Here is a 13,323-nt window from a genome sequence, read left to right on the forward strand (position 1 = left end):
CTGTAGCAGCCTAATATATGTCCAGTATATATTCAATCTATAAACAGGGTATAGGGGGTAGTAAAATAAGAGATGATATACAGCAAATAAATAAACAAACAAACAAACAAACAAACAAATAAATAAATAAATAAATAATACTGTTTCTATAAACAAGCTCAAGTTTAGGGGGTAGTAAAATAAGAGATGATATACAGCAAATAAATAAACAAACAAACAAACAAACAAACAAATAAATAAATAATACTGTTTCTATAAACAAGCTCAAGTTTAGGGGGTAGTAAAATAAGAGATGATATACAGCAAATAAATAAATAAATAAATAAATAAATAAATAAATAAATAAAATAATACTGTTTCTATAAACAAGCTCAAGTTCCTCCTGTAGATTAATGGTGTTATTCAGCTATACACAAAGAGAGGTGAGAGGCTGAAGCAACAGCTGCAAAGAATATTTACTTATCCTCAAGGGATTCCTTGGTTTTATGACCTTTGAAGATTCACTTTTTTTTTTTTTTTTAAGGAGAGAGTTTGTGCATTGAAGATGTTTACAAATATGATAGTACTTGAAAGAGAACCCTTCTTTTAGTTTAAATATTTATTGGTAAACCTCCATTAGGTATTTTAGTCAGTGACGGAAGAGGGGGTTGTAGAAATGTTACATCCTGGGCCTGGATAACTCTGCTAAAAGATCTCCAATACCTCCTTTATCTTGCAGGCAGTGGTATGAGGGTGACTTGTGTGCACTAGCGTTTAAAGTACTACATGACAAACAGCGAGGACCCCTGGTTTTCCTGCGCATTTACTCGGGAACACTGACGCCTCAGCTGGCTGTCCACAACATTAATAGAAACTGCACGTAAGGAAAAGGTTTGCTTATTTTCTAAAACTGCATTCAATTAGTTAAAAGTACTTTACTAATAGAAATCATGGTTTTATAGGGAAAGAATGAGTCGTCTGCTTTTGCCATTTGCTGACCAACATGTAGAAATCCCTTCCCTGACTGCTGGAAACATTGCTTTGACAGTTGGGCTTAAACAAGTGAGTGACTGCATGTGTTCCACAGCAGAGCGTGTAAATGTGGTTTGTAAATACTTTAGATATTCTAGAATAGATAGCGACAGTCACAGACCATCTGAATGTCTATTATACGAATATAACGGCCTGTTTATCAAGAGAGTTGAATGTCATGTATTTACTAGAAAGAAAAATAGATTACAGAAGCCCACAGACAGGATGGATTATAGTCAAATAAAGTTCAACTCCAAGTAAAGTCTAAAGTTTATTTACAGTTTTTTATTTTATTTTATTCCCATGGAATCTTTGCCCGTTTGTGTATTTGTGTGTGTGTGTGTGTGTGTGTGTGTGTGGTATGAGAGAGAGAAAGAGAGAGAGAGGGTGGGAGGGAAGGGGAGAGGAGAAGAGAAGAGAGGAAAGGAAAGAGAAGAAAGGAGAGGAGAGAAGAGGAGGGGAGAGGAGAGGAAAGGAGAGAGAGGACAAGAGGAGAGGGGAAGAGAGGAGAGGAGAAGAAAGGAGAGAAGAGAGGGATGGAGAGAGGAGGGGGAGAGAGATGCTCTCTGGAGGGGAGGGGAGGGCAGGAAGAGAGATTCTCTGTTTCTCTGTCACTACGTTTTCCAGGCTTGCCTTGAACTTGCTGTCTGGCCCTGGCTGGTCTCAAACTCCTCTACCACGCTTGCTGATTGTTCATCTGTTTGGATCATGGCAGACAGTTAGATTGAGCTTTACAGCTGGTCAGGAAGTGACGAAAGGTCTTTTGCTCAAGAGGGTTCTAGAAGGCCAGGGTTTGGGTTTCTTTTGTTTCCAGTTCTGTCCTCAGCCCATAGTTCATCAGTGTGTGCACAAAAGAGGCACAACCTAGACATTTATAGGGTCAGTGGAAGGAAATACTTGGTGCCAAATCAGGTTTGGGTGGGTTAAAACTGAGGACTTCTTTTAATTCAGCTTATTCAAATTAGTTCCCATTAAAATTTGGCATATGTTATATTGGGATAAAAAAATGTTACTTTAACCTTTTAACTCTTCATGATTAACTGCAGGTTTCAGAAATGTTTAGGAGAAAACGTCCATGGTCTGAATTTTGTACATGGGGTGCTTTCAAGACTGGGTTTCTCTGTGTAGCCCTAGCTGTCCTTGAAGTCTGTAGACCAGGCTGGCCTCAGACTCAGAGATCCGCCTGCCTCTGCTTCCTGGGTGTTGGGATTACAAGTGTGTGCCACCATACCTGACTGTCCTAAACTAAGGCAGCTGTCTTCCTAAGTCAGCTCTGCTCCTTGTGCATATTTGAAGGAGCACTGCAGTCATTTGGAGAGCTGTGTACAAGGAGAAACCAGCAGAGCCCTGATGTAAGCAGAGCACAGAGTTTACATGCAGTCTAAACCGCGTGTGGCTGTGTCCTAAGCTCATTAAAATACTGCTTTAATTCCATGGAGCTTTCATATAGTGTCAGGGTGTGTGTGTCTCTGTGTGTGTGTGTGTGTGTCTGTCTGTCTGTCTGTCTGTCTGTGTGAGGGAGGGGGTCGGGGGTGCATTAAAACACTTTGTGAGTTTTTATCGAACCTGCCTTGCTATAATGGGAAATTCAGGAAGATATTTTTTAGGCAGAGAGATATATTCTTAGGCAGATGTTTTTGCTAATAAACTTTGGTGTGTATTGTATGTTTCATTATTCATTAGAATGTATTACAGTGACGGTTTAGATTAGAGGTCTTACACAGGTTAAATGAGCCTTACATAAAGTGTGAGACTTGTGAATTAGTTCTTTTAAGTTGCAGTGAAGAGCACGCTCTACTAGCGTTTTGTCTGTGGTTTTGGGTGGAAGATGAGTGCTAGCCGGGAAGCTGTCGTGTTTGCTTTCAGACTGCCACTGGAGACACCATAGTCTCGTCCAAGTCCAGCGCATTAGCTGCAGCTCGCAGAGCCGGACGAGGAGAAAGGGAGCATGGAAAGAAGAGAGAGGCCGAGAGTCTGCTGTTGGCCGGGGTGGAGGTCCCAGAGCCTGTCTTCTTCTGCACCATAGAGCCCCCGTCAGTCGCTAAGCAGCCAGGTACCAGCAGGGTTGGTTCTTCAGTTGGTGTTTGTAGCCTATGGGAAGTAGTTTCAGCGAGTCCTCAGAAAACTTGTGTTTACTGGGCAGCATTTTTTTGCTTTGTCTCCATTTTATTTGAGTCCCTCTGATGGGTTTGTTTTGTTGTTGTTGTTTGAATTGTGATTTTCTTTTTTCTTTTACTTATTTTTTTTTCTTTTTTGGTTACAAGACAGGGTTTATCTGTTTGAGACAGGGTTTCTCTGTATAGCCTTGGCTGTCCTGGAACTCACTCTGTAGACCAGGCTGGCCTCAAACTCAGAAATCCGCCTGCCTCTGCCTCCCAAGTGCTGGGATTAAAGGCCTGTGCCACCACTGCCCGGCTGGGTTGTGATTTTTCAAGTCAGGATTTGTCTATGTAGCCTTGGCTGTCCTGGAACTCACTTTGTAGACCAGGCTGGCCTTGACTTCAGAGATGCACCTCTGTATCTCTATGCCCCTCCACCCTGATTAAAAGCATGTCCCACCACTGCCCAGCTTTGTAATGATTTTTATGAAATTTCAAGTATTTGGCCCTGCTCTACCCTCCTAATGTGTTAGATTAGTTAGGACATGATTTGAAATGAATTCACTTTCTTGCATCTACAATATGAACCAGTTCTGATTTCCTGAAGACGTTTTGCCCATTTTGCGTTTTGCTTGCTCATCTTTCACCTTGTCTTGCAATGGCTCCCCTGGACTTCTCTGCTGTAGAAACTCTAGGTCTGAGCTCAAGCATCATGCTTTATGAAGCTCTCGGTGAGTTCTCACTTGTGAACACCACCTAAAGACAGACGTTCTGGTGTCCTTTAGTCCCCTTCAAACAACTTGGATGCACAGACTATGGGAGATCAAGAGCAACCTTTATTTCCTTTCCATATCTCCTAAGATGCAATGAGAGCTGGGCGTGGTGGCACACGCCTTTAATCCAGCACTCGGGAAGCAGAGGCAGTCGGATTTCTGAGTTCGAGGCCAGCCTGGTCTACAAAGTGAGTTCCAGGACAGCCAGGGCTACACAGAGAAACCCTGTCTCAAAAACCAAAAAAAAAAAAAGATGCAATGAGAGACATATCTGGCCAGGTGGGACTATTTAGTTCATCTACCCAGCCAGAAATCACATGAAAGAAATTGAAGTGTAGATGTAAGACTGCAAGTAATGAAAGAAACTGGATCCAGTGGCTGAAGGAACAGCATTTAGAATCAGGCAAATGGAGCAGGGGCTGGAGCAGGGGCTCAGTTAAGATCACTTGTTCTCTCAGAGGCCCTGAGCTTGATTCCCAGCACCCACATAGTTGCTTACAGCTGCCAGTAAGTCAAATTCCAAGAGATCTAATGCTCTCTTCTGGTACCCTCAGTACCAGCCAGTTAGGTCATGCATAGTATATATATATATATATATATATATATACACACACACAGCTCTCATACATAATACATGTTTTTTAAAAAAATGTAGCAAAATCCCAAATCTGAAATGCATAAAATGTGAACATTTTTCATCTCAAGCATTTCAGATAATAGATGTCATATTATATTGCCATTTAAGCTAAAGAGTATTAATGAGGTCTAGAGAGCTGGTGCAGTAGTGAAGAGCACACTCTGCTCTTGCCGAGGTCAGCACCCAGTGCTGGGTCACGGTGGCTGGCAACTCTGTAACTCCATTTGCAGAGAGTGTGACCCCTGGCCTCCAAGGACACAGCATGCACGTGGTGCACAGACACGCAAGCAGTCAGTCAGAGCTCTCATACGCACAGTCAGAGCTGCCATACGCACAGTCAGAGCTCTCATACGCAGTCTTTGCAGAGCACTCTTTCTTCATATTAAGTCTTTGAAATCTGCTGTGCATTTTGCATTTACAGCACCGATGAATTCAGACGAGTAACACTTAGAAATGGACAGCACAGCCTAGAAATCTTGGTTTATAGACCTAAGAAACAAGTGAATGGATGCAGTTGATAAAGGTGAACTCATTAATCTGGAGTTCAGCTCGTTTTCTTCAACTGTTCTTTTAGTCTCTGGAACTTTTATAAGAAGGCAAGCACGCTTCTCAGCTAACGCCACTATTGGCTTACTCCACGTAGCATATTAAACACAAATGATCCATCTTCATTCTCCTGTGGTTGAGAACTGGCCATAGGGTACTCTCCCGTTGTAGCCAGTGTTTCTGATCAGCTCCTAGATTATGCAGTAGAACCAGATTAGGTTACTGTCCCTCTAAAGCCCTTCAGTGGCTTCCCAGTGTAAAGCCAAACCTCTCAGCGTGGCCTGCCTGCCAGTCCATGCTCTCCCCGCCTTGCATCTCCCTGCACATCTGCCGCTGCTCTTCACCGGCTGCTGTCTGGCCACAGCCTGCATGTGCTTTACACAGCTCCCGTGGAGATGTTTGCTCATCTCTCGCTTTCACACACCTCGCCTTGGAATTGTCTTACCTTGGTTTAGCATCTGCAGAGCATTCATGGCTCTTCGAAATGTTCTTTTCTTAATCAGTGTACCTGCTTGTTAATCTATGCTCCCTATTTACTGAAAGACTCTGAGAGGAGCCCCTCGCTCATGCCTCAGGACAATAGCGGACACCCAAGAACTCATGACAGACCGAGCTTGTTGCAAACCACATGAGGCTTTATTCGGGGAAAGCCAGAGCTCTGGGGACGACTCATATCCCACGAAGGGGTAGAGGAGTCATCCTCGAGGGGAAAGAGTTCCCAGTTTTTATAGGCCCTCAGGGGGGAAAGGAGAAAGGGGAGATTAGGGGATTTCCAGATCTAAACAATGTCTATTCTCAAGAAATGGGTATGGGAGGGGTACAAGGAAAGAGACTAATGAAGGTGCAGCAATGGGCACACACCTGGTCAGAACATTGGCAGACACACAGATTCAAGGAGTGGCCAGAGCATTGTGCACCTCTATTTTTCTAAATCAGTGAAGCTAGTTCTGCTAACACTGACGTCTATCTTGCCAATTTCAGGGCTTCTGTGTCCTTTTACATTCTGCCAGGATCTTTCATTACCTAGAAATGGAGTGAAGATAACAGGTATTGTTTAATCACGCAGATTTAGATCATGCCTTGGAACGCCTTCAGCGCGAAGATCCCAGTTTGAAAGTGAAACTCGATCCTGACTCTGGACAAGTAAGAATATTATGGCCTAGGCCTTGGAAGGAGGGGAGACATGCATAGAACATTGATTAGTCTATGCTCCTGAAAGAAGCACGGATTCATACTACAAGTTTCTCTCTATGTATGTTGTCATTCTAAATAAACATTCTCTTCCGTAAAATAATTACATCTCACATATACAGCTCACTCCCCATTGGTTTGGGGAAGTTTTGAAATAAGATTCAACTCTTTTTTTTTTTTTCTGGTTTTTCAAGACAGGGTTTCTCTGTGTAGCCCTGGCTGTCCTGGAACTCACTTTGTAGACCAGGCTGGCCTCGAACTCAGAAATCCGCCTGCCTCTGCCTCCCGAGTGCTGGGATTAAAGGTGTGCGCCACCACGCCTGGCAAGGTTCAACTCTTACGTTTCTTACACTGATGCTTACAAAAGCATCCTAAAGGAAACCAGAGAGCCAGTTTCTGTTGTATGCATGTCCAAACTAGCCTAGGGGTTGTTACTGCCTACAACATTTGGGAAACATCTATGTAACTGGGCAGTGGTGGCGCACGCCTTTAATCCCAGCACTCGGGAGGCAGAGGCAGGGGGATTTCTGAGTTCGAGGCCAGCCTGGTCTACAAAGTGAGTTCCAAGACAGCCAGGGCTACACAGAGAAACCCTGTCTCGAAAAACCAAAAAAAGGAAACATCTGTGTAGTTGAGGGAGGTTTTAGAGGGAGGTTATTTACCCCATTCTTAAGGTATTATCTTCAGCCATATTATCAAACGGCTGTCTGCTTCTTCATTAGGAAAAGAGTTTTAGCTGGCTGGTGCTGCTGCTTGCCTTTAATCCCAGCACTCTGGAGGAAAAACAGATGGATTTCTGAGTTTTGTTTTGTTTTGTTTGTTTGTTTTAGATATTTTCTTTATTTAAATTTCAAATGTTATCCCCTTTCCTAGTTTCCTCTCCAAAAATCCCCTATCCCCTCCCTCTCCCCCTCCCCCTGCTCCTCAACCCACCCACTCCCTCTTCCTGGCCCTGGCTTTTCTTTATATTGGTGCATAGAGCCTTCACAGGACCAAGGGCCTCCCCTCCCATTGATGGCCAACTAGGCCATCCTCTGCTACATATGCAGGAAGAGCCATGAGTCCCATGTGTTTTCTTTGATTGGTGGTTTAGTCCCAGGGAGCTCTGTGGGTACTGGTTAGTTCATATAGTTGTTCCTCCTGTGGGGCTGCAAACCCCTTCAGCTCCTTGGGTCATTTCTCTAGATCCTTCATTGGAGACCCTGTGCTCCATCCAGTGGATGGCTGTGAGCATCCACTTCTGTATTTGTCAAGCACTGGCAGAGCCTCTCAGGAGGCAGCTATATATATCAGGCTCCTGTCAGCAAGCTCTTGTTGGCATCTGCAAAAGTGTCTGGGTTTGGTGACTGTATATGGGATGGATCCCCAGTGGGGCAGTCTCTGGATGGTCATTCCTTCAGTCTCTGCTCCAAACTTTGTCTCTGTACCTCCTTCCATGGGTATTTTCTTCCCCCTTCTAAGAAGGATCGAAGTAGCCACACTTTGAGTTGCATGTGTTTTGCAAATTGTATCTTAGGTATTCTGAGCTTCTGGGCTAATATCCACTTATCAGTGACTGCATATCATGTGTGTTCTTTTGTGATTGGGTTACCTCACTCAGGATGATATCCTCCAGATTCATTCATTTGTCTAAGAATTTCATAAATTCATTATTTATTTATTTATTTATTTTGGGTTTTCGAGACAGGGTTTCTCTGTATAGCCCTGGCAGTCCTGGAACTCACTTTGTAGACCAGGCTGGCCTCAAACTCAGAAATCTGCTTGCCTCTGCCTCCCAAGTGCTGGGATTAAAGTTGTGTGCCACCACCACCACCCGGCAAATTCATTATTTTTAATAGCTGTGTAGTACTCCATTGTATAAATGTACCACATTTTCTGTATCCATTCCTCTGTTGAGGGACATCTGGGTTCTGAATCTCTGAATTCTAGAGCAGCCTGGTATACAAAGTGAGTTCCAGACCAGCCAGAGCTACATAGTGCGACTCTGTCTTGAAAATTCCACCACCACCCCCCAAAAAAGGAAAAGAAAGGGTTTAGCCAGGTTTGGGGTGTCTCTTGCCTGTGATTCCAATACTTGAGAGGCTAAGGTAATATGATTGCTGCAAGTTTGATATGAAGTTGGACGGCACACAAGTGAAACCCTGTCAAAAATCAAATGAGGAGGACTGGAGAGATGGCTCAGTGTTTAAGAATACTGACTATTCTAGAGGTCCTGAGTTCAATTCCCAGCACTTACATGATGATTCACAACTGTTTTCAACTCCAATGCCCTCTTATGGCTTTTTAGTCACTAGGCATGCCAATAGAATACAGACACACATGCAGGCAAATTATCCATACACATAAAATATTAAAACTAGGCCCAGTGAGATTCCTCAGTGTGTAAAGTCACTGGCTATACACAACAGACACCTGGATTCCATCTTGGAATCTAAATAAGTTGTCCTCTGACCTCTACACATGCCTCTCCCCTCCACCATACACAAACATAGCACACATACAATAATAATAAATAACAAGCAAACTGCATACAAAGAAAGAAGAGAAGAGACATAATCCAGAAGTTGCGAGCATTGATTGTGCTCCTGTTGCTCCAGCCAGGTTTGGTATGGGGTTAGGAAGTATGTGTGACCCTAACTTGGTGCCACTTACCCAGCTGGTCACCAGACTGTCATGGGCAGAGACAGTGCCCAGAGGTCACTGCATTTGGTTTATATTCTAGTCAGAAGTAGTATTCTCATGTAGGAGCCCTCAGAAAGTTTTCAAAAGAAACTCAGTCGTAATTAATAGAAAATTACTTAAATATGTGAACATCATTTCTTTTTATCATACTTTGCATTTATTTTTTCTATATATAGTATTTTGTTTTTTTTTTTTTATTGTTTATTTTTATTTTTTTATTTTTTTGTTTTTTTGACACAGGGTTTCTTTGTATATTCCTGGCTGTCCTGGAAATCACTTTGTAGACCAGGCTGGCCTGGAACTCAGAAATCCACCTGCCTCTGCCTCCCGAGTGCTGGGATTAAAAGCGTGCGCCACCATGCCCGGCCCTGATTTATTTTTTTATTTTTATTTTTTTTCCTTTTTATTACCAGACTGTCCTGTGTGGAATGGGGGAGTTGCATATTGAGATTATTCATGACCGTATCAAGAGGGAGTATGGCCTAGAGACCTATCTAGGGCCTCTGCAGGTGGCATACCGGGAAACCATCTTAAACTCAGTTCGCGCCACAGGTAAAAAATACAACATTTTGGACATTCTGGGTTTGTTTAGTGTTTAGTTGTGTAAACAGAAGTCACAGTTTCCAGTGTCTCCCACAGTTTTACTGTGTGTATTAAAAAAAAATTAGTATAGAAGGCCTGGTGCCACTGCTACCCCCCCCCCACCCATCAGACAAATGTGTTTTCTAGTGGCCGTGGGACAGTGAAATCACTGGCTTGTTCCAGCCCTTACCACTGAAATGGGACTAAGAATTTGAAGTCAATTCATATTTATTGTATGAAGTGCATGAATAATTCCGCTATTTAATACAGTGTCCCTATACAGATAGCATTCTAGAGGAGGTGCAGTTTTTATGTTTCTGTCCTGAATGTCAGCACTCAGGTTTTCTGTATTTGGTTCCCTTAAGCAAAATAACAGTGGTCACTCTTCACCTCAAGGTGAGCAAAGTCTCTGGGTTCAGTCCCTAGTACTTACAAAGAAAATAGAACCCCCTATCCAGAAACAAAACAAAACAAAACACGGAAAGCTGTTTTTCTGTATTTCAGAAAATACTTTACTAGTTTTGGGGGAGGGAGAAACATTAAATATTGCTGAAGGAATATAGGAAATTTAAATTTGGAAATTGGCAGAGGAACAAGGTTTATAGTTTTTATTATCAGCTTTTTATACTCTCTAGATGTCATACAATTTGAGTGTTACCTTTTCCCCAAGGTTGGTACTTTTAAAGACTTAGTTTTGAGGGGTCTCAGATACAAGCAATCTCAGCAAGGGCAGACAGTCTCCTGGGGCAGCCTGTTCCTGGCATCTTTCTTTGGCTTCCTTCATTATCCTGGCAAACGTTGAGCCTCGAGTGCAGGCCCTCCTTATTCTTCACGCATTTCCATGTGTTTGTCCGCAGACACCCTCGATAGGGTGCTTGGAGACAAGCGGCACTTGGTGAGTGCGGAGCTGGAAGTCCGGCCAGCAGAAGAGCCCTGTGCTGTGGCCAAGATCGAGTATGCTGACTGTGTGGGTGAAGACCTGCTGCAGGCCTCTCGGGAGGCCATTGAAAGTGCCGTCCACAGTGCATGCCTCCAGGGTAAGGGACACACACCTGTCTCCTGGTGACTGTTTCTTTTTTTCTCTCATGCTGGAGTTTGAGCCAGGATCTTGGGCGTACTAGCGTGCACTGTGCACTCTGCCTTGATGTTACACTCAGCCTCCGAGTTGGTCCGTGTGCTACAGACACGCCAGTGTTCTCTGTGCTTGGACTTCACATGAATTCTTGCTGCATTGCTCCTTGTTACTGGACTGTGTGTACTGTTGTGCTTTATTCTCCCCACCCAGGACCTCTGCTCGGATCCCCAGTCCAGGATGTGGCAATGACGTTGCACTCACTGATGATTCACCCTGGCACCTCCACAACTATGGTCACTGCCTGCATCTCACGGTGTATGCAGAAGGTACGGAGCACCCTTCATGCTCTGCATTAAGGATGGGCACTGAGGCCAGCACCGCAGATTCCACAGACCTTATGTCACCATGGGGCCACCCAGATCTAGTACCAGTGGGTAAAGGTACTTAGCACCAAAAGCCTGCTTCTGAGTTTAATGCTCAGGAACTGCATAGTGGCTTCAGAACGTTGTCCTATGACCTCTACATGAGCACATACCACACACACAAATGGGATTTAAAACTTTTAAACTAGCTCTTGTATGGGAAATCTTTGATTTCTAAAACTAAATTTTCATTTGAAAGATTTTAGAAATTACTGGTCAGAAAGGTTAAACAAAACATTCTGATTTTACCAAAAGATCTTTCCAAACAAAACCTGGGCCTGTGAAGAGTGCACCTTGTTTAGACATTCCTTTTTTTACTTTTGAGATGTTACAGTTAGCTACAAGCCTGGCTGGGGAGAGGGGAATATATATATATATATTAATTAGATAGATAATCCATCTTTCCAGCCCCAAAGCCTGGTGGATTTAACTGGACAGATCTGAGGTCAGCTTGACATTGGGCTTTAATGTAAAGGACAATGGAAATCTAATGTGAATTTCAACTTCTTTTTAAAGATTATTTTATGTATGTGAGTGCTCTATCTTTGTGTACACCTGCATGCCAGAAGAGGGCATCAAATCCCATTACAGATGGTTGTGAGCCACCATGTGGTTGCTAGTAATTGAACTCAAGACCAGACAGTATTCTTAACTGCTGAACCATCTCTCAAACCTTTAATTTCAAATATTTGAATTTGTCCAAATAAGATTGTTTTCATTAAAAAACAAAAACAAATCAGTCCCATTGAACAACAGATTTAGGCCAAGCATCTTCCATGCATGTGATCACCTGAGTTGTCCTGAGTGTCATGGCCTTCTGCCTCCTGCCTCAGTGGCCCACCAGATCTGATCAACCCCCATGCGGTTTCCCAGTGTGGGAGTACCTTAGCCTAGCACTGGAGAGTAAAGTCACAGGTCACACTGAAGCTTTCAAGCACTAAGTAAGGTTTGAACTGTGTTCTGGGAACAATGGAGAATAAATGTTTTGATCAGTGAAGTATATATAGTCAGAACACAGAAGTGATTGGCATTTGGCACGGGAAAGACAGTCTAGGACAGACAGGAACTAGACGATGTCTGAATCAAGATGCCAGCAACAGGAATAGAAATACTGGTGTTTGCTGGAAAAAGGAAATCAGAGAAGTACATTTAAGCAAACTGAGATCTACTAATGCCATCAGCAAATAAGAAAGGCCAGAGACGTGCTTGGAAAAGAAACTGCTGAGCTAGGCTTGGGGCCCAGTGGGGGACAAGACTGAGTCCTCCGAGATGGGCTGCAGCTACTGCTGGTGTGGAAGCTCTGCAGTGAGGTACTGTTCAGAAGTCTGAAAAGGATAGAGGGCAGCTCTGGGAGGCCAGTCCCTCCCTAAAGGAAGCATTTTTCTCTTATATTTACCCTTTCCCACATGATTGTTTTATCTTGAAAACATGGTCAGGTTCCCTCTGTGGCCGATGAAGTCTAAGATTATAAACTGTAAATACAGAAAGTATTTGTAGACAGTTGTCTTGACTCTTGCCTTTGTTGTTGGCTTTTTGAGGTGCTCTCCTGTGCTGTTCTTTCCAGCATGTGGCCACTGTACAAGTTCTAACTTCTTGGCTCCTTATACAGTGAGCTCCCCAGAGCCCTCTGCTCAGGAATATAGGAATTAGCCTTCCTCTGTCTTCCGTGTACTGGAATAGAAATTTGTTCAGTTTATGAAATCTCTTCAGGCCCTGAAGAAAGCTGACAAACAGGTGCTGGAACCTCTGATGAGTCTCGAGGTCACAGTGAGCAGGGAGTACCTCAGCCCTGTCCTGGCAGACTTGGCACAAAGAAGAGGGAACATTCAGGAAATCCAGACTCGCCAAGACAACAGAGTTGTTCTAGGATTCGTTCCTCTAGCAGAGATTATGGTGAGTTTGCATTTGACATGTACACGTTGTTTACTCTAGGAGATGACCCCGACAGTGCGAGTGACACTGTGGGCATTGGGCTTGGGTTTAGAGAATGCATGCCAAGGTTTCAGCCACCATGAAACTTTGCCTTCAGTGGTGGCTGAGAACTTGGGAACACGTTACTTCCAATCACAGAGCCACAAAGATTAAGGCACAGTGTCTCAAATGTGGTCAGGCTGTTAACTGTCTAACCCCTGCTTCCATGTATTTTCTTATAAATTTTGGGGCCAGCATCCTTCTCTTCCCCACCCAGGCACTTCTGCCCCTCGGATAGACATGAGGGTACTGACTGACAAAGGGGAAGGACAGAGTCACTTACCTCAGAATGCATGCACAGCTCACCTATGCGAAGTTTTTGCCATAGTATTTC

At 43.6% G+C, this 13,323-nt stretch overlaps 1 protein-coding gene across 12 annotated transcripts in view; it reads left to right on the plus strand.

Annotated features, from left to right (window-relative positions):
• Positions 1-13,323, plus strand: part of Gfm2 (G elongation factor, mitochondrial 2) — a 43,270-nt gene that overhangs the window by 24,201 nt on the left and 5,746 nt on the right. For all 12 annotated transcript variants that reach the window (XM_006517690.4, NM_001146043.2, NM_177266.5 and 9 more), the window contains 8 exons: positions 719-859; positions 942-1,041; positions 2,878-3,064; positions 6,133-6,209; positions 9,353-9,491; positions 10,379-10,558; positions 10,807-10,922; positions 12,729-12,911. In XM_006517690.4, coding sequence (XP_006517753.1) covers positions 719-859; positions 942-1,041; positions 2,878-3,064; positions 6,133-6,209; positions 9,353-9,491; positions 10,379-10,558; positions 10,807-10,922; positions 12,729-12,911 — 1,123 coding nt within the window. The remainder of the gene's footprint in view (positions 1-718; positions 860-941; positions 1,042-2,877; positions 3,065-6,132; positions 6,210-9,352; positions 9,492-10,378; positions 10,559-10,806; positions 10,923-12,728; positions 12,912-13,323) is intronic.

The sequence above is a fragment of the Mus musculus genome, chromosome 13, assembly GCF_000001635.26.
Source record: "Mus musculus strain C57BL/6J chromosome 13, GRCm38.p6 C57BL/6J".
Lineage (NCBI taxonomy): Eukaryota > Metazoa > Chordata > Mammalia > Rodentia > Muridae > Mus > Mus musculus.